At 45.8% G+C, this 19,781-nt stretch overlaps 1 protein-coding gene across 2 annotated transcripts; it reads left to right on the top strand.

Annotated features, from left to right (window-relative positions):
* Positions 1 to 8,738: 8,738 nt before the first annotated feature.
* Positions 8,739 to 19,526, top strand: LOC139407637 (zinc finger, matrin-type 3). 2 transcript variants are annotated; one of them, XM_071151473.1, is made up of 6 exons: positions 8,739 to 8,860; positions 11,390 to 11,796; positions 17,038 to 17,178; positions 17,475 to 17,644; positions 17,977 to 18,077; positions 19,300 to 19,526. In XM_071151473.1, the coding sequence occupies exons 1-6, from the start codon at positions 8,743 to 8,745 to the stop codon at positions 19,506 to 19,508; spliced, it is 1,146 nt and encodes a 381-aa protein (XP_071007574.1). In that variant the 5' UTR covers positions 8,739 to 8,742; the 3' UTR covers positions 19,509 to 19,526. The 2 variants fall into 2 exon arrangements, with proteins under 2 accessions (XP_071007574.1, XP_071007573.1); XM_071151472.1 differs by lacking the exon at positions 8,739 to 8,860 and having other exon boundaries at positions 11,269 to 11,796.
* Positions 19,527 to 19,781: the final 255 nt, after the last annotated feature.

Here is a 19,781-nt window from a genome sequence, read left to right as displayed (position 1 = left end):
CTTTTACAAAGAAGTGTGGGCTGTAGCATTTTGGGGAGAACCAGGACGAAAGTAACACTTTTGTTTTTTCCCCTAATTACATAGAGATCGATTGTCACGCCCTGAACATAGAGAGCTGTTTATTCTCTATGTTAGTTGGGTCGGGGTGTGACTTAGGGTGGGTTATCTAGGGGAATTGTATTTCTATGGTGGCCTGATATGATCCCCAATCAGAGGCAGCTGATCGTTGTCTCTGATTGGGGATCATATTTAGGTAGCCATTTTCCCATTGTGCTTTGTGGGATCTTGTTTTTGTATTGTTGCTTTTGATCCCTACAAGACTGTACGTTTGTTCGTTACTCTTTATTGTTTTGTTGTTGGTTCACATTTAATATAAATTATGATGAACACAAACTACGCTGCGCTTTGGTCCACTCCTTATAACAAACGTGACAGAAGATCCCACCACAAACGGACCAAGCAGCGTGGCCAGGAGGAGAAGACATTCTGGACTTGGGAGGAGATCATGGCAGGTGACGAAAGCCTTCGATGGAAGCAGACGCAGCAGGATCAACGGCTACTCCGAAGTTCACGGCCATGACGGAAGCCTGAGAGGCAGCCCCACAAAAAAATTGGTTGGTCGGCGAAGCCGAGGGGCGAATCTGAGAGCGAAGAGGAATATTGGGATAGACAGAGCGAGGAGTATTGTGAGTTAGTTGAGGGGAGTGATGAGGTAGAGTGGATGTTTTGGTGTCTGGAGCAAGACAGTCACCGTGAGGAGCGTGGGACCATGTTTTGCAGAGATACGCAATGTGTCTCCAGTGCGCATCCATAGCCCTGTGCTTTCTGAGCCAGCTCCTCGCATTTGCTGTGCGAAAGTGAGCATCAAGACAGGACCGGTTGTGCCGGCTCAGTGCTCCTGGTCTCCAGTACGCCTCCTCGGTCCAGGATATCCTGCGCCGGTTCTACGCACTGTGTCGCCAGTGCACCTTCACAGCCCAGTGCGTCCTGTGCCAGCGCCCTGCACTTGCCGAGCTAAAGTGAGCATCCAGACAGGACGCGTTGTGCCAGCTCTACGCTCCAGACCTCCAGTGCGCCTCCACAGCCCAGTATATCCTGCGCCGGCCATACGTACTGTGTCTCCAGTGCGCCTTCACAGTCCAGTAAGTCCCGTGGTTCCTCCCCGCACTCGCCCTGAGGTGCGTGTAATCAGCCTGGTGCCACCTGTATCGGTCCCACGCATCAGGCCTCCAGTGCGCCTTCACAGTCCAGTACGTCCTGTGCTTCCTCCCTGCACTCGCCCTGAGGTGTGTGTAATCAGCCTGGTGCCACCTGTACCGGTCCCACACATCAGGCCTCCAGTGCGCCTCCACAGTCCAGTACGTCCTGTGCCTCCTGCCTGCACTCGCCCCGAGGTGAGTGTCATCAGCCCGGTGCCACCTGTACCGGTCCCACGCATCAGGTCCTCAAGTGCGCCTCCACAGTTCAGTACTTCCTGTGCTTCCTCCCCGCACTCGCCCTGAGGTGTGTGTTATCAGCCCGGTGCCACCTGTACCGATCCCACGCATCAGGCCTCCAGTGTGCCTCCACAGTCCAGAGCTTCTGGCGACAGTTCCCAGTCCAAAGCTTCCGGCGACGTTTCACAGTCTGGAACCTCCTGAGACGGTCTGCGGTCCGGAACCTCCTGAGACGGTCTGCGGTCCGGAACCTCCTGAGACGGTCCGTGGTCCGGAGCCTCTGGCGGGGACTCGCGGTTCGAAGCCTCCGGCGGGGATTCGCAGTCTGGAGCCTCCGGCAGGGATTCCCGGTCTGGAGCCTCCGGCGAGGGTTCCCGGGTCCGGAGCCTCTGGCGACGAACCACGTTCCGGAGTCCCCGGCGACGACCTACGGTCCGGAGTCCCCGGCAACGACCTACGGTCCGGAGTCCCCGCGACAACCTACGGTCCGGAGTCCCCGGCGACAACCTACGGTCCGGTTCCTCCGGCGACGATCCACGGTCCTGTTCCTCCGGCGACGATCCACGGTCCGGTTCCTCCAGCGACGATCCACGGTCTAGAGCATCCGGCAACGCGCCCCGCACCGGAGCCGCCCTCGATGGTAGATGCCCACCCGGACCCTCCCCTATTGAGTCAGGTTTTGCGGCCCTGACCATTGAGAGCTGTTTATTCTCTATGTTGGTTGGGTCGGGGTGTGATTTAGGGTGGGTTATCTAGGGGAATTGTATTTCTATGGTGGCCTGATTTGTGGGATCTTGTCTATGTATAGTTGCCTGAGAGCATTATATTAGCTTCACGTTTTGTTTGTTCGTGTTGTTGTTTTTGTTCTAAAGGATGGAAACATACCACGCTGCATCTTGGTCTACTCCTTATGACGAACGTGACATCGATAGAGCTAGAGACACCATATTTTATGACAAACAACGTATATATGTCCTCTAGCATAAGCAACTGTAATTTAATTTCTAGAGTAAATGAGTTTAAATTAAATAGACCAAGAACAGAACTACCGCAAAGTTACTTTTGTACCTCCCGGCGGGGCGGGAGTGACACAGCCTTGAGACAGAAATAACAGCTGGCGAGAAGGGCACAAAATCTTTCTTATCTTCATGTTTCTGGCTTGTAATGCTCATTACTTTCAACAAATGTATTATTAGCCATAATTTATTGTTCGTATCAATTTAATAATTAATGCTATAGCTTCGAAATTTATACAAATAAACCATGAGTCAACATCGCAATGTCGCGCAGCAACAATTTTTTGCCTATTTTGACCAAAATGGATCACATTTTAACAATAATTTTGTCATCTCACTTTAATGGGAATGTAATAGATGTTTTTCACCATTCTCAATGACTATTCATGCCTAGCCCTACCAGTCAAATCAAATGTATTGGTCACATACACATATTTAGCAGAAATTGTGGTGGATGTGGTGAAATGCTTGTGTTCCTAGCTTCAACAGTGCAGTAGTATCTAACAATTCACAACAATACACAAATCTAAAATAAAAATTATGGAAATAAGAAATATATAAATATTAGGACGATCAACGTCGGGCTGGCACTGACTAACTACAGTAGAATAGAATACAGTACATACATATGAGATGAGTAAAGCACTATGTAAACATTATTAAAGTGACTAGTGTTCCATTATTAAAGTGGCCAGTGATTCCAGATCCACTATGTTACGTCTAGTCTGTGATACCACACTGTGTGAAGACAGAGGGAGGAAGCAGAATCGTTATCATCACAATAAATAGCCCACATCAAACTCTGTGATACAACCCCTCAACAAATGTAGGTAGCTAGCTCGAGCAAGAAAATCATGCAGCAAGGAGTGGGTGTGTGTAGCTGGCTTACCAAGGTAAGAGGGAGAAAAATAACAGTCCTATCATAATCATGTAGCAAATTTCACTAACGACTCTGCTGGTAGTTTCATGATAAAATAGCCGACTGTTATTCTAATAACACCAAGTTATAGCATAAGGTTACAGCTGTGTTTAATAATGTTAGTTAGTTGGATAGCTAGCTAACTTTAGATGGATTGCAATAGCCATACAATATTATCACAACTGTCAAGTTATCTAGTAAATATAGCTGTGACTTAACTATAGTTAGCTAGATCATATAATTGACAGTCAGAAGTTAAGAAAACAAAATCCCGTTAAGTACTATAGTTGGCATTCACAAGATATTTGCAAGCTGACCTTTTCTACTCATTATCTGTTTTGATATTAACTAACGGCTGCTAACGGTAGCCAACAACTTTACGTGTTAGTTAGCTAAGGCTCCTGTTCTGGTTATAGTCAGTGATTTATCATTGAAATCTAAAGATATCTATCTAGCTAGTTATTTTAATAAGATTTTGCTAACCAGCTATTAGCGTTAAATGTTACCATTTACCAAGGCATGCTGCCTGTTACTGGCACTGCGATTAGACCTCATTTGCTAACAGTTTGCGCTACCTAGCTTCACCACCTTCTCTTGCTGGGTTCCAGTGGGTGTTCAGCGGTTTCCACTACATAGCACAGCCACAAAGTCAGAATCCTCAGCCACAAGGTCTAAATTGGCTACAGAAATGTGCTTTTTGGTCTTAATTTATGGTTAGGATTATGCATACGGTTAGGTTTAAAATCAAATTTTAGGAAGAGAAAGTTTAGAAATGGGTCAGGTTTAGTCATAATTATTACTTTTTGGCTGTGTTAATGTCTACGTGAGAATGCTATTCATTGACTATAGTTTAGCGGTCAACATCATAGGGTCCTCAAAGCTCATCAATAAGCTAAGGACCCTGGGACTAAACACCTCCCTCTGCAACTGGATCCTGGACTTCCTATATGTGGCATAAACACAACAAGTCACAATGTTTTAATCTGATGAGGCTACTTCAAAAAAATCCTGTAGCCATGCTTTTTTATTTTTTTTATTTCACCTTTATTTAACCAGGTAGGCAAGTTGAGAACAAGTTCTCATTTACAATTGCGACCTGGCCAAGATAAAGCAAAGCAGTTCGACACATACAACGACACAGAGTTACACATGGAGTAAAACAAACATACAGTCAATAATACAGTAGAAACAAGTCTATATACGATGTGAGCAAATTTGGTGAGATAAGGGAGGTAAAGGCAAAAAAAGGCCTTGGTGGCAAAGTAAATACAATATAGCAAGTAAAACACTGGAATGGTAGATTTGCAGTGGAAGAATGTGCAAAGTAGAAATAAAAAATAATGGTGTGCAAAGGAGCAAAAATAAATCAAATAAATACAGTAGGGAAAGAGGTAGTTGTTTGGGCTAAATTATAGGTGGGCTATGTACAGGTGCAGTAATCTGTGAGCTGCTCTGACAGTTGGTGCTTAAAGCTAGTGAGGGAGATAAGTGTTTCCAGTTTCAGAGATTTTTCTAGTTCGTTCCAGTCATTGGCAGCAGAGAACTGGAAGGAGAGGCGGCCAAAGAAATAATTGGTTTTGGGGGTGACTAGAGAGATATACCTGCTGGAGCGTGTGCTACTGGTGGGAGATGCTATGGTGACCAGCGAGCTGAGATAACGGGGGACTTTACCTACCAGGGTCTTGTAGATGACATGGAGCCAGTGGGTTTGGCGATGAGTATGAAGCGAGGGCCAGCCAACGGGAGCGTACAGGTCACAATGGTGGGTAGTATATGGGGCTTTGGTGACAAAACGGATTGCACTGTGATAGACTGCATCCAATTTGTTGAGTAGGGTATTGGAGGCTATTTTGTAAATGACATCTCCGAAGTCGAGGATTGGTAGGATGGTCAGTTTTACAAGGGTATGTTTGGCAGCATGAGTGAAGGATGCTTTGTTGCGAAATAGGAAGCCAATTCTAGATTTAACTTTGGATTGGAGATGTTTGATGTGGGTCTGGAAGGAGAGTTTACAGTCTAACCAGACACCTAGGTATTTGTAGTTGTCCACGTATTCTAAGTCAGAGCCGTCCAGAGTAGTGATGTTGGACAGGCGGGCAGGTGCAGGCAGCGATCGGTTGAAGAGCATGCATTTAGTTTTACTTGTATTTAAGAGCAATTGGAGGCCAAGGAAGGAGAGTTGTATGGCATTGAAGCTTGCCTGGAGGGTTGTTAACACAGTGTCCAAAGAAGGGCCAGAAGTATACAGAATGGTGTCGTCTGCGTAGAGGTTGATCAGAGACTCACCAGCAGCAAGAGTGACATCATTGATGTATACAGAGAAGAGAGTCGGTCCAAGAATTGAACCCTGTGGCACCCCCATAGAGACTGCCAGAGGTCCGGACAGCAGACCCTCCGATTTGACACACTGAACTCTACCAGATAAGTAGTTGGTGAACCAGGCGAGGCAATCATTTGAGAAACAAAGGCTGTCGAGTCTGCCGATGAGGATGTGGTGATTGACAGAGTCGAAAGCCTTGGCCAGATCAATGAATACGGCTGCACAGTAATGTTTCTTATCGATGGCGGTTAAGATATCGTTTAGGACCTTGAACGTGGCTGAGGTGCACCCATGACCAGCTCTGAAACCAGAATGCATAGCAGAGAAGGTATGGTGAGATTCAAAATGGTCGGTAATCTGTTTGTTGACTTGGCTTTCGAAGACCTTAGAAAGGCAGGGTAGGATAGATATAGGTCTGTAGCAGTTTGGGTCAAGAGTGTCCCCCCCTTTGAAGAGGGGGATGACTGCAGCTGCTTTCCAATCTTTGGGAATCTCAGACGACACGAAAGAGAGGTTGAACAGGCTAATAATAGGGGTGGCAACAATTTCGCCAGATAATTTTAGAAAGAAAGGGTCCAGATTGTCTAGCCCAGCTGATTTGTAGGGGTCCAGATTTTGCAGCTCTTTCAGAACAACAGCTGACTGGATTTGGGAGAAGGAAAAATGGGGAAGGCTTGGGCGAGTTGCTGTGGGGGGTGCATGTTGGTCCAAAATAGCCTATAATTCTAGCATCCTCAAAATGACTTGACATTAACCATGTTTCCATCCAACCTTTTTATGCGAGTAAAGTACGTCAGATAAAAAAATTTCATGACATCACGGGAAAGCATGCCGTTTTTTAGGCTACAGATGAAATAAGATATGAACTTCACAGGGTGGTGAAAGTGCATGGTGATGAGCTTGATGCTCCTTTCAATAAATGTCGATGGTCTTATTCTGGTGACATGATGATCGATGTTTGGCTGCAGTTTGACAACTAAAAATTATCTTGCGCTTTTGTCCATAATACTCTCATTAGGTAACCAAAATACCCCAAATTCCCCCCCTCTATCTGCAAACTGTTGGCTAGAGCGCATGTGCCACATACCTAATTAACATTTTTTGTGTCAAAACCATCTGTAGGCCTGGAGTTGAAAATACGATGGAAATCGATTAATTCGTATTTTTTATTTGGTATGGGAATTTAGCCGCACATGTTGTTTTCATGTGCACTACATATTTATGCTTAGACTTTTATCCGCAACAAGTCAATTTGATAGAAACACAACTCTAATGGGAAAATGCACATATTTTTTTGTGTGCAGATTCTAGACTATTCACATGAAAATCTGTCGCCAATTGGATGGAAATCTAGCTATAGATAGCCTAAAGACCGGCAAATTGCTAATCTAGTGTCACTTTGATGATGCCTGCACATCATGGTTCACCAGCAGCCCAAACATCTAAAGAATAAACTACAGACCAACCGAAACAAGCTTGTAAGTACTGTACTTAAACTCTGCCCTCATACTCATCTGGAGGTCGAGCATTTTTTTAAATCTATAATGCGTCTGTATCTACAGTATGTAAATGTATTCATGTAAAAAATAGGGACCACAATGGAAATAAATCCCTGATTTATTGTGCAATCCCTGTCACTTAAAAATGTACTGTGTGTGTATATATGTATTTTTTTTAAACTTGACAAATAAAATAAATGAATCCAAACTGTGCAGCTGGTCATTTGATGAATAGAAAGAGACATCTGTTACAAAACACCAAACAGTTGAATGACATTCAGAGATTGTCAAACCAAGTCTTCAAATTGGGTAAACCTACATTGGGTGGTATGCATTATCTTGAGTGTCGAGATTGACATAGTTTATTGTGTTGTTGAAAACGATGATACTGAAGTGCCCGAAGTAGGTATGCTTTATTTATTGGTTGCGTGGTGCATTGGCACAGAAACATGTTGGTGGAAAAATTTATTTGTTGCATATAATAAGAAATATGGCATCAAAATGTAGAATTGCATTGTCTGCAGCCGGCTGTGAGCATAGTGTAAAGAAACAGGCAGGGAGAGTATTAGCAGAATGCTTGCCAAAATCCATCTGATTTCATCCTTTCCAACTGCTGGCCACTGGGCTTCCTCTCACTACATAATTTTGTAGTGAGTCGAAATGGCAAGCGGATGTTTCACATTTATACATCCGGTGAAGTATCTGTCTATTTTTTCTATAACCATCCAGCCCATAGCCCTGCGTGGCATCGACCATGCCACAAAAACATGTTTAAGTAGCTAAATCAATATCCACGTTTATAAACACAGGGTCGCTACTGTTATTGATATTTGTGGTCGTAAACATTATTTTGAGTTAATTCTATGAGGAGGGGTGCAAATTTATTTTACAGTACAAGGGGAGGGTCATGTGAAAATATTTTTCACGTTGGGGGATGCCTTTTTTTCATGACACCTCGAACTGTCCCTAAACTAGTCGAGTTCATAATTTCCCTGGTTTAGTCAAGATCAAATCACATACCACCCTAATACTGAGTATAAAGAGTTATCACTGGATTTTTCAAGACTAAGTCCTATACTACCCTAATACTGAGTATAAAGAGTTATCACTGGATTTTTCAAGACCAAGTCCTATACTACCCTAATACTGAGTATAAAGAGTTATCAGTATGGTATTTTATTTACACCAAAATGTCATTCAAATCCTCCAGTTCTAATCAACTGTGTTCGGTGTGATATCATATCGGTAAATGTAGTGTGTTAGCGCTGGGGTGACCATGAATTTCCAAGTGTCAGCTTGAATGCAGTAAATGGACTGTACCAACAAGAGAACAACACACGCATAAAGCATATTTTTCAAAGACTAGCCTTTACCAAATGTTTTAAATGCGTGGTTACCATGTTTGGGGTTTATTATGAAAGGCTTTACTAAAATGTAGCCCAATGTAAAAAATAATCGTGTATAACTCTGAAAACACACCCCTCCTCTTCCCCGGTGAAAGTAGCTTGCTGGGTTCTCACGTCTAAACTGGTTCGAAGTTGGCCAGGATGCAATGATGGCGTTACATGTCAAGAATAGAGATGCTTCTTATTATCAAAGTGCCGATTATTACAGAAATTCGGTGCCTTTAAACTATCGGAATAACAGACATTATTTCGCCCGGTTACCAGGTAGGAAAAGGGTCGCATTCATTGCTGTCAGTAGCCGTGACACTGTGAATGGATGGATGCATGCAGCCTCAGCTACAATGTAACCAGTGCAATTTGCTGATTTAAGAGGGTGTAAACATGTTGGTATTATACTGTATGTTGAACTAGCTTAGTGTACAGCTATAAAACATTTTTGTCGAGGTTGAGCCTTCCCATTCATTTGAAGAGATTAGACCAACAGTCATGTTGAAATTAAATCTGTAATCAGAGGTATAATAGGTTGCTGATCATTTCAACCCAAAATATATGTCAACAAAAATGTGTTGATTTGCTGTATCCACAGCACCATCACTGTTCCTCATTCTCTTTCAGTGCAGGTGTGATGTGGTGGATTGGTGTTTCATGTAAAATCAGCTAAAGTAATAATGGTCAGACCGGTGGGTGTAGAATTACATGATGGTCCCCTTGTCAGTCCCAACTCTTGAAATCTGTCTACTCTTGTCATGGCACAAGCTCATTGACACACCATGGTGTAGTGTACATTATTCACATGATGATAATGGTGTTGATAAGGATTATTATGAATAACAGCTTGGGTCTGGACTTGAGTTTACCTTGTTATCCAGCAATATTCTCTTAAGTGATTAAACCTGTTATATAGCATATTTTTTAACATCATCTTTCAAGACCTAATTGTATTGAGTAGGTCTACTCAGTCTGCTGTAATCAGATGAAATGGCATTGTCCACTAAAATAGGTTGAAAGAGCTGAGTCTGGCAGGTCACATCCCTGGAGATGTTATAAATGCTTGATAAGCAACTTCATTTTGTACTATACCCTGATTTCATATAGCTTTATTGGTAAACATTAGTATTGACTGATTTTATCATTCAGTCTTGTTTTATGACAGCCTCCAAGCTGCCCCCTAATCTTAGCCTATAGTCTTCATGTCAACTATTGCTCACTTGAACTGGCAATAATGAGCCCTTTCAGACTGCTAACTCAATAGCCTAACTGCTGTGTTGCCATCTCTAACTAGGCTAACTAATGGGTACGTTTAAGCTGCAATTAATCTGTTATCTGCATGACTGAGTGTTAACAAAATACCATAGGTCTCAGGGTCTTTCAACACATCTCCATGTTAAAACCATGTCTATCTTGAGACTTTGCAAGGCATTGAACATTTCGCAAATCAAATCTAATTTTATTGGTAACATACACTTGGTTAGCAGATGTTAATGTGAGTGTAGCAAAATGCTTGTCAGAATAAGAGGACTGTAATTCTCTAATTAAAATATGAAGTTCTTATGAGTTCCCTTCAACCTTTCTCCATTCAAAGACTAGTCATGCACTTGATTCCACTGCATGAGGCATACACTTTTCACTCCATAATTGATGTGGCAGAGGTGACAGTATAAAAGGCATGAAATAACTATAAGTATGTGACAAACACCTCTCACTGTGAAGGGCTATTCAACTTTTGAAGGTTCTTGGTTATTTTTTTCTTCTGCACAGATACCAAATGATAGAATTAGAACCCTCTCCTTTAAAACCCCCAAATACTTTTCTTATTAAGCTACTTCGCTCCAACTCAGAGACCCAAGGCCATCCCTCATGATACATGGCCAATGACTACTATGCTCATTAATATCCCAGGACTTGCATTTTACTTGAGATCCCAGTGTTACGTCTCAGGAGGAGTGTTTTATACCCAAGATTCAAAAATATTACTTTTACTTTGACCTTGGGCTATGACAATGTAGGTTCCTGACTATTTTGGGGATTAGGCTATATTCTCCAATGAGCATGTGATTCAGGTTTGTCTCCTTGTTACTCTGCATGAGGAAAGCAGATTAGCAGTTTGGTTTCTACTTCATTGCAAAACCCAGAAAACATGTATATAAAGTTAGCTATTTTCTTGAAAAAAAAATTTCACACTCATATTTGAGAATTTTCAGGTGTTTGGATTACATTATGTTATTTATCAGAATAACATTGATGTACACAGTGGGCCTAGTATTGCCGGGAAAATAATTTTGCTTGTTATCGGAAAGTTCCATTTCAAGCATGCCATTCACTTGGTGTCACTGCATGGCTGCTGGAATCAAAAACATCCCACACTGTTATTGGGTCTCCAATCTGAGTTGATGCAGCAGAAACATCAGACATGAGCACAGCCACTGACCCATCCCCCACATCAACCCTTATGCAGAAAAAATGTGGCCACACATGATTGCCTGAAATGTATCCAGTCAAGCGGGCAATAGTCTGTTTGAATCAGCACCAGATCAAGAGATGATTGAGGAACTTATTTTCGCAAGGAGCAGAACCCATGCTTGACTGCAGGGGAAGTGTAATTTTCACAATGACTGCTGGACTGTGAAACCCACCATTGTTCTATTTGTTAGTGTCAGTTTCACTAGGGAGAAATGAACACAGTTGATGACTGTAGTTCTTGCTTCCTCCCAATGTTATACAGCCATTACATGGCTATAATAAGTGTAGAATCTAGTCTAATACATACTTTGCCATCATTGCATTGGCCCTCAGGACCAGAGTCTATGCTGACGCCTTCAATGAGCCTTTTTGGCCAGCAACAGCCGTTGTTCCAGCCAATGCCTTCTACACATACCCTTGGACCCCCTCCACAGACCCTCAGCCCGTCTACACCAGTGGTAGTGGCCCCGGACCCCCTCCTTTTCCCCCTCTACAGCCCTCTGTCTGCCAAACCACCCGCTCACCTCCAGCTGATGCAGGGCCCCCCCTGCCCTGTCCCCTGCCCTGTCCCACCTCCAACTGCCCAGGTGGCCCTCAGCACCAAGCCCCAGGAGGAAGAGGCTCAGATCGGGGCCACAGACCAGGACGCTACCTTGGATGAGCTGTGTAGTAAGCCTCTGTACTGCAAACTGTGCAACGTCACCCTCAACTCTGCCCAGCAGGCACAGGCCCACTACCAGGTGAGCTGATTTACTGTACATTTACTCGTCCACCAGAGATTAGGGTACATGTGGTAGCAATTGGGGACAAGCTTACGTGTAGGCCTACACCAACACATATATTTTTTATGGCAGAAAATGTTTCTTAATGATGTCAACTACACTGCGTGTACAAAGCATGAGGAACACCTGCTCTTTCCATGACATTGAGTGACCAGGTGAATCCAGGTGAAAGTTATGATCCCTTATTGATGTCACTCAAATCGACTTCAATCAGTGTAGATGAGACCATTGAGACATGGATTGTCTATGTGTGCCATTCAAAGTGTGAATGGGCAAGATAAAAGATTTAAGTGCCTTTGAACGGGGTATGGTAGTAGGTGCCAGGCGCACCGGTTTGAGTGTGTCAAGAACTGCAAAGCTGCTGGGGTTTTCACGCTCAACAGTTTCCCGTGTGTTTCAAGAATGGTCCACCACCTAAAAGACATCCAGCCAACTTGACACAACTGTAGCAAGCATTGGAATCAACATGGGCCAGCATTCCTGTGGAACGCTTTCAACACCCTGTAGAGTCCATGCCCTGACAAATTAAGTCTGTTCTGAGGGCAAAGGGGGGTGCAACTCAATATTAGGAAGGTGTTCCTAATGTTTTGTACACTTAGTGTATTGCTGCTGGTGAGTCTCTGATCCACCTCTACGCAGACGACACCATTCTGTATACTTCTGGCCCTTCTTTGGACACTGTGTTCAATGTCATACAACTCTTTTTCCTTGGCCTCCAACTGCTCTTAAATACAAGTAAAACTAAATGCATGCTCTTCAACCGATCGCTGCCTGCACCTGCCCGCCCGTCCAGCATCACTACTCTGGACGGTTCTGACTTAGAATATGTGGACAACTACAAATACCTAGGTGTCTGGTTAGACTGTAAACTCTCCTTCCAGACTCACATTAAGCATCTCCAATCCAAAGTTAAATCTAGAATTGGCTTCCTATTTTGCAACAAAGCAGCTTTCACTCATGCTGCCAAACATACCCTCGTAAAACTGACCATCCTACCGAACCTCGACTTCGGCGATGTCATTTCCAAAATAGCCTCCAACACCCTACTCAGCAAATTGGATGCAGTCTATCACAGTGCCATCCGTTTTGTCACCAAATATACTACCCACCACTGCGACCTGTACGCTCTTGTTGGCTGGCCCTCGCTTCATACTCAACGCCAAACCCACTGGCTCCAGGTCATCTACAAGACCCTGCTAGGTAAAGTCCCCCCTTATCTCAGCTCGCTGGTCACCATAGCAGCACCCACCTGTAGCACGCACTCCAGCAGGTATATCTCTATGGTCACCCCCAAAGCCAATTCCTCCTCTGGCCGCCTCTCCTTCCAGTTCTCTGCTGCCAATGACTAGAACGAACTACAGAAATCTCTGAAACTGGAAACACATCTCCCTCACTAGCTTTAAGCACCAGCTGTCAGAGCAGCTCACAGATTACTGCACCTGTACATAGCCCATCTATAATTTAGCCCAACAACTACCTCTTCCCCTACTGTATTTATTTATTTTGCTCCTTTGCACCCCATTATTTATATTTCTACTTTGCACATTCTTCCACTGCAAATTTACCATTCCAGTGTTTTACTTGCTATATTCTATTTACTTCGCCAACATGGCCTTTTTTTGCCTTTACCTCCCTTATCTCACCTAATTTGCTCACATTGTATATTGTCACGTATTAACAAGGTGGGTGGAATCAGGCGCAGAGAGCAGGTGCAGTGAGTCGATAGTTTATTCTCCGGAACCAAACACGGTCAACCCTAAATACAGGGTGAAATAATCCAACACAGGATTAAATATATCGGAGCAAATAACACAATACGTATTCACGAAAATACATGAAACCAAAACAATCCCGCACAAAACAAGGGCGGGACAACCTACTACATATAAGGACGTCAATAAACTAAAATACACACAGGTGAAACTAATAAGACAAAACCAACAGACAAACGAAAAAGGGATCGATGGTGGCTAGTAGGACGGTGACGACGACCGCCGAGCACCTTCCGAACAGGCAGGAGAGCCAACTTCGGCGGAAGTCGTGACAGTACCCCCCCCCTGACGCGCGGCCCCCGCAGCGCGCCGCCACCGTCCTCGAGGACGACCCGGAGGACGAGGTGCTGGGCGATCCCAAAATGTCCCTCACCGGAACCCAGCATCTCTCCTCCGGACCGTACCCCTCCCAGTCCACGAGGTTCTGTAGGCCCCCCACCCGGCGTCTCGAATCCAGAATGCCCCGAACTGTGTACGCCGGGGACCCCTCGATGTCCAGGGGGGGCGGAGGGACCTCAGGCACCTCACCTTCTTGCAGGGGACCAGCCACCACCGGCCTGAGGAGAGACACATGAAACGAGGGGTTAATACGGTAATACCTAGGAAGTTGTAACCTGTAACACACCTCGTTTATTCTCCTCAGGACTTTGAACGGCCCCACACACTGCGGCCCCAGCTTCCGACAGGGCAGGCGGAGGGGCAGGTTCCGGGTCGAGAGCCAGACCCTGTCCCCCGGTGCAAACACGGGGGCCTCACTGCGGTGCTGGTCAGCGCTCCTCTTCTGCCGTTCGCCCGCTAACCGTAGTGAGTCCTGAACGGCTTTCCATGTGTCCTTGGAGCGCTGTACCCATTCCTCCACCGCAGGAGCCTCGGTCTGGCTCTGATGCCATGGGGCCAGGACCGGCTGGTAACCTAACACACACTCAAAAGGAGACAAGTTAGTTGAGGAGTGGCGTAGGGAGTTCTGAGCTAGTTCAGCCCAGGGAACATACCTTGCCCACTCACCAGGCCGGTCCCGGCAATAGGACCGCAGAAACCTGCCCACCTCTTGGTTTACGCGCTCCACCTGCCCATTACTCTCGGGGTGAAAACCTGAGGTTAAGCTGACCGAGACCCCCAGTCTCTCCATAAACGCCCTCCATACTCTGGACGTGAATTGGGGACCCCGATCAGAAACGATGTCCTCAGGCACCCCATAGTGCCGGAAGACATGGGTAAACAAGGCCTCAGCAGTCTGCAGGGCCGTAGGGAGACCGGGCAACGGGATGAGACGACAGGACTTAGAAAACCGATCCACAACGACCAGGATCGTAGTACTTCCCTGGGACGGGGGAAGGTCGGTAAGAAAGTCCACCGATAAGTGTGTCCACGGCCGTTGTGGAACGGGGAGGGGTTGTAATTTCCCTCTAGGCAGGTGCCGAGGAGCCTTGCTCTGAGCACACACGGAGCAGGAGGAGACATAAAATCTCACGTCTTTAGCTAGCGTGGGCCACCAGTATCTCACTCTCAGACTCCGCACTGTCCTCTCGATGCCAGGATGACCCGAGGAGGGGAGAGTATGAGCCCACCGAATCAGCTTGTCCCGGACCCCCCTCGGTACGTACTGAGTTCCTACTGGGCAGTTGGGGGGGGGCCGGCTCTGACCGTGAGGCCTCCTCTATCTCCGCGTCCACCTCCCATACCACCGGTGCCACGAGACATGACGGTGAAATGATGGGAGTTGGCTCAACGGGCCGCTCCTCGGTATCATAGAGGCGGGACAGCGCGTCGGCCTTGGTGTTTTGGGAGCCTGGCCGGTATGAGAGGGTAAACCGGAACCTGGTAAAAAACATGGCCCATCTAGCCTGACGTGGATTTAGTCTCTTCGCTGCCCGGATATACTCGAGATTACGATGGTCAGTCCAGATGAGAAAGGGGTGTTTAGCCCCCTCAAGCCAATGTCTCCACACCTTCAGAGCCTTGACTACAGCTAACAACTCCCGGTCCCCCACATCATAGTTTCGCTCCGCTGGGCTGAGCTTGCTCGAAAAGAAAGCACAAGGGCGAAGTTTGGGTGGCACGCCCGAGCGTTGGGACAGCACGGCTCCGACCCCAGCCTCGGACGCATCCACCTCCACTATGAACGCTAAAGAGGGGTCCGGATGCGCCAACACGGGCGCATTGGTGAACAGCTCCTTCAAACGAGTGAATGCTCTGCCCGCCTCTGCAAACCCTAAAAACTGCTGCACCTCTTTCACCGTGGTCGGAGTCGGCCAATTACGCACGGCTGTAACGCGGTCATCCTCCATCACCACCCCAGAGGTGGAAATACGATATCCCAGGAAGGAAACGGACTGTTTGAAAAACTCACATTTCTCCGCCTTGCAATACAGGTCATGCTCCAGCAGTCGCCCAAGTACCTTACGCACCAGAGACACATGCGCCGCGCGTGTGGCAGAATAGATCAAGATGTCATCGATGTACACTACCACTCCCTGCCCGAGCAGGTCTCGGAGAATCTCGTCTACGAAGGATTGGAAGACGGCTGGAGCATTCTTCAACCCGTATGGCATGACGCGGTACTCATAATGACCAGATGTAGTACTAAATGCAGTTTTCCACTCATCTCCTCCCCGGATACGCACCAGATTATACGCGCTCCTCAGGTCCAGTTTTGTGAAGAAGCGCGCCCCGTGAAATGATTCCACCGCCGTAGCGATGAGAGGTAGTGGGTAACTAAACCCCACTGTGATGGAATTTAGACCTCTATAATCAATGCACGGTCAACCCTAAATACAGGGTGAAATAATCCAACACAGGATTAAATATATCGGAGCAAATAACACAATACGTATTCACGAAAATACATGAAACCAAAACAATCCCGCACAAAACAAGGGCGGGACAACCTACTACATATAAGGACGTCAATAAACTAAAATACACACAGGTGAAACTAATAAGACAAAACCAACAGACAAACGAAAAAGGGATCGATGGTGGCTAGTAGGACGGTGACGACGACCGCCGAGCACCGCCCGAACAGGCAGGAGAGCCAACTTCGGCGGAAGTCGTGACATATATATACTTATTTTTCTACTGTATTATTGACTGTATGTTTGTTTTACTCCATGTGTAACTCTGTGTTGTTGTATGTGTCAAACTGCTTTGCTTTATCTTGGCCAGGTCGCAATTGTAAATGAGAACTTGTTCTCAACTTGCCTACCTGGTTAAATAAAGGTGAAATAAAAAATAAAAAAATGTTTGTTTGTTGGGCATGTCAGTCATCACTGTTATCCCTTCATAAATGTAAGTAGAACAAGGAATGCTTAACCCTTGCGCTCACTGATGATGCAATGATTTGGTTTATGACACTATGACAATGACAGTGCGATGAGTGGACTGAACTGTGGCTGTGGGATTGAATCATACATTGTCTCTTCTCCAGGGTAAAAACCACAGTAAGAAGCTGAGAAATTTTTATGCAGGCAGCCAGCAGCTGCCTGCCATCAGGATTCCGGAGGTAATAGAACCAGTTTCCCAGCAACCCCTCACGACTCCACCAACTGAGAGTACATCTCCAAAACAGGTAACGCTTGGCGTTGGCACAAGGAATGTGTTTTTGTTCAGCAAAGTATAATACTGTATGAGCAAGTACAAGACCTGTGCATTTTCAGCACATTCACTGTTTGGATCTCTGTTGTTGGTCTAGAGAACTGCAATCAAATAGAATCTCCTCATTAGAAACATCCATGATGGTTTGAAGAAAACTTTCAGCACTGAAGTTTTTAACTCTTTTGATATGTAGCGTTGGAAATGGCAAGAGTGTCATTTTGGCTGGTGAAAGAGCCCTTTGTATAAACTCACTCATTGTTTTTTGTTCAGCCAGTGTCATTTAATGGTGCCAGCAGGGTGATCTTAGCCACGGAGAACGACTACTGCAAGCTGTGTGACGCCTCGTTCAGCTCACCTGCCGTGGCTCAGGCGCACTACCAGGGCAAGAACCATGCCAAGAGACTGCGGCTGGCTGAGGCCCAGCAGAGCAGTAGCATCATGTGAGTGGGTGTTTCTACTGCCTCCCCACCTACCACCAGGAAGACAAACAACAGATGCAATGTGCACATGGCTATTAAACCAACCATACTTAACACAGAAGTCCTGCCCCTTCAGCCATGCCCTGTTATATGAAATGCAATCCAGATTATGTTTCAATGCTTCCATTTATAGAAAAATGCAAAAGCATTTGAAAGATGCATTCCATTATGGTGTCCATCATAGTGGCTATTATTGTTAGATTGTTAGATATTTAAGGACTGTTAGGTTCATAAACTGCACATGGGTTACTCTAAATAGTTGCTCTCAGTAACGTGATCTATCAATTTTTCAGAGAGTCAACTGAGTGTGTCCAGAGGCGTCTGAAGAAAGAGGGGAGCGAGTACAAGTTGATCAAGAACCGCAGGACCTCACAGGTGCCTCCTGCCATGCCAGGTACAGCACACTGAACCAAAGACATACCAGTAATAAAGTATGACCAAACAGCAAATAACTTTTAACAATATATAAGGAAGAAATGTGTTGTTGTTCCACAATTTTGATGTACAGATCAGATGTAAGTAAAGTAAGTAAGCCTTGGACAAGTAAGCCTTGTCAAAGCCAGAACGGCCCATAACGATCAGATGAATTCAGGGATATTCTTCTTCAGAAGGTACAGTATATGTTTGAGGGTAGATGTGGTTGCCCATTTCCTTTTCATTGATACCAATGAAGCCTTTGACGGCTGGTGAATGAGACTGATATGCATGTGAATATGTATATGTATATCACATGTCCAGGCAGCAAGCAGGTGGAGGCTATTGTTTTTTGCTCCATGGTCGTAGCAGCAGTGAATACCCCTCTCTCATCACCACCTTTGCTAGGGAAATGTCGTAGGAAAGTTGAGGGAGTGGCCGAGGCTGAGGCTGGTTAGTCACTGTGAACTCACTAAGCACAGGCCCTCACTAAGCACAGCAACCGACAGCCACTCTGCTGATCCACAGACACAGCATGCTCAGGTGGCAGGTGTCCATCAGACAGAGCCCTCACAGTCCACTGTTCATCCCCGTACCACTCTCCAAAGAGTTGCGAAATGCACATTAATACACAATTGTACATGTGTGAAATAGGACAAATATAAACTCCCACCAATTGTTTTTAATTATTATTATCCACCCCCAACCTCCCACCACCCCACTCCACATACCCTGCACCATGGCCTTCTCCCCTTGGATCATAGGACACAACTGCACCCACTCGCTTCCCTTCCCTCAGGGCTCAGAGACTTTGCTGATTTAATTCCAGAAATAGAACTGTGTAACAGTCTCTCGCTGAGAAATGTGCTTTGTCTGTCAGAGTTACTCTGCAAGGGCCCGTGATGGTTGCCTCCAGCCATACACACAGATACAGCAGAGCATCTATTTTCTGACCAACATACAGTACATCTCCCTTCTTCTAATGAGGGACACATGTGTATTTCTTCTTGTAACATTCATATGGCCATGGCAGTGGAAAGCTCATCCTTTGCACAGCCAGCCTTCCATCCCCATGCAGTGCCTGGCATCTATCTGCCACTCCCATCTTTTCACACGGTGTTCACTGGTGAGCAGCAGCTCAACACTCACTCCATCACTAACTCTCCATCATTATGGTGTGTATGTCTTGATGTGTGACCCAGCCCCCTACTACAACCCCCGGCCCAGGCAGAGGATCCCCAGAGACCTGGCCATGTGTGTGACGCCCAGCGGCCAGTTCTACTGCTCTATGTGCAATTCTGGGGCCAGCGAGGAGGCCAACTTCCGCCTTCACCTGGAGAGCAAGCAGCACAAGAGCAAGGTGTCGGAGCAGCGCTACCGCAGCGAGATGGAGAATCTGGGCTACACTTAGGAGATCAGCGCTGCAGCACAGGGGAGGACCCCCCCCGGGGATTCACACTGAATTTTGCCAATAGTATAGAAAGAACCCGCCAGGCTGTGGGGTATTGGGGAAGTTTATCTCACAATCGGTTTCCTTTCCCCAGTTTAAACCCTGTTATTACTTGAGTTTGAGTAGCTGAACATTGCTATGTGTAGTAGAGGAAAGCAAAGTTCTATTACAGGCTTCTACCAGCCCAGGTGAATGTACTGTGATTGCGATGACAATTATTAAGCGATAGGTATT

The sequence above is a fragment of the Oncorhynchus clarkii genome, chromosome 4, assembly GCF_045791955.1.
Source record: "Oncorhynchus clarkii lewisi isolate Uvic-CL-2024 chromosome 4, UVic_Ocla_1.0, whole genome shotgun sequence".
Classification (NCBI taxonomy): domain Eukaryota; kingdom Metazoa; phylum Chordata; class Actinopteri; order Salmoniformes; family Salmonidae; genus Oncorhynchus; species Oncorhynchus clarkii.
Note: the sequence above shows the minus strand (reverse complement) of the source record. Positions and strands in the feature narration are given on the sequence as shown.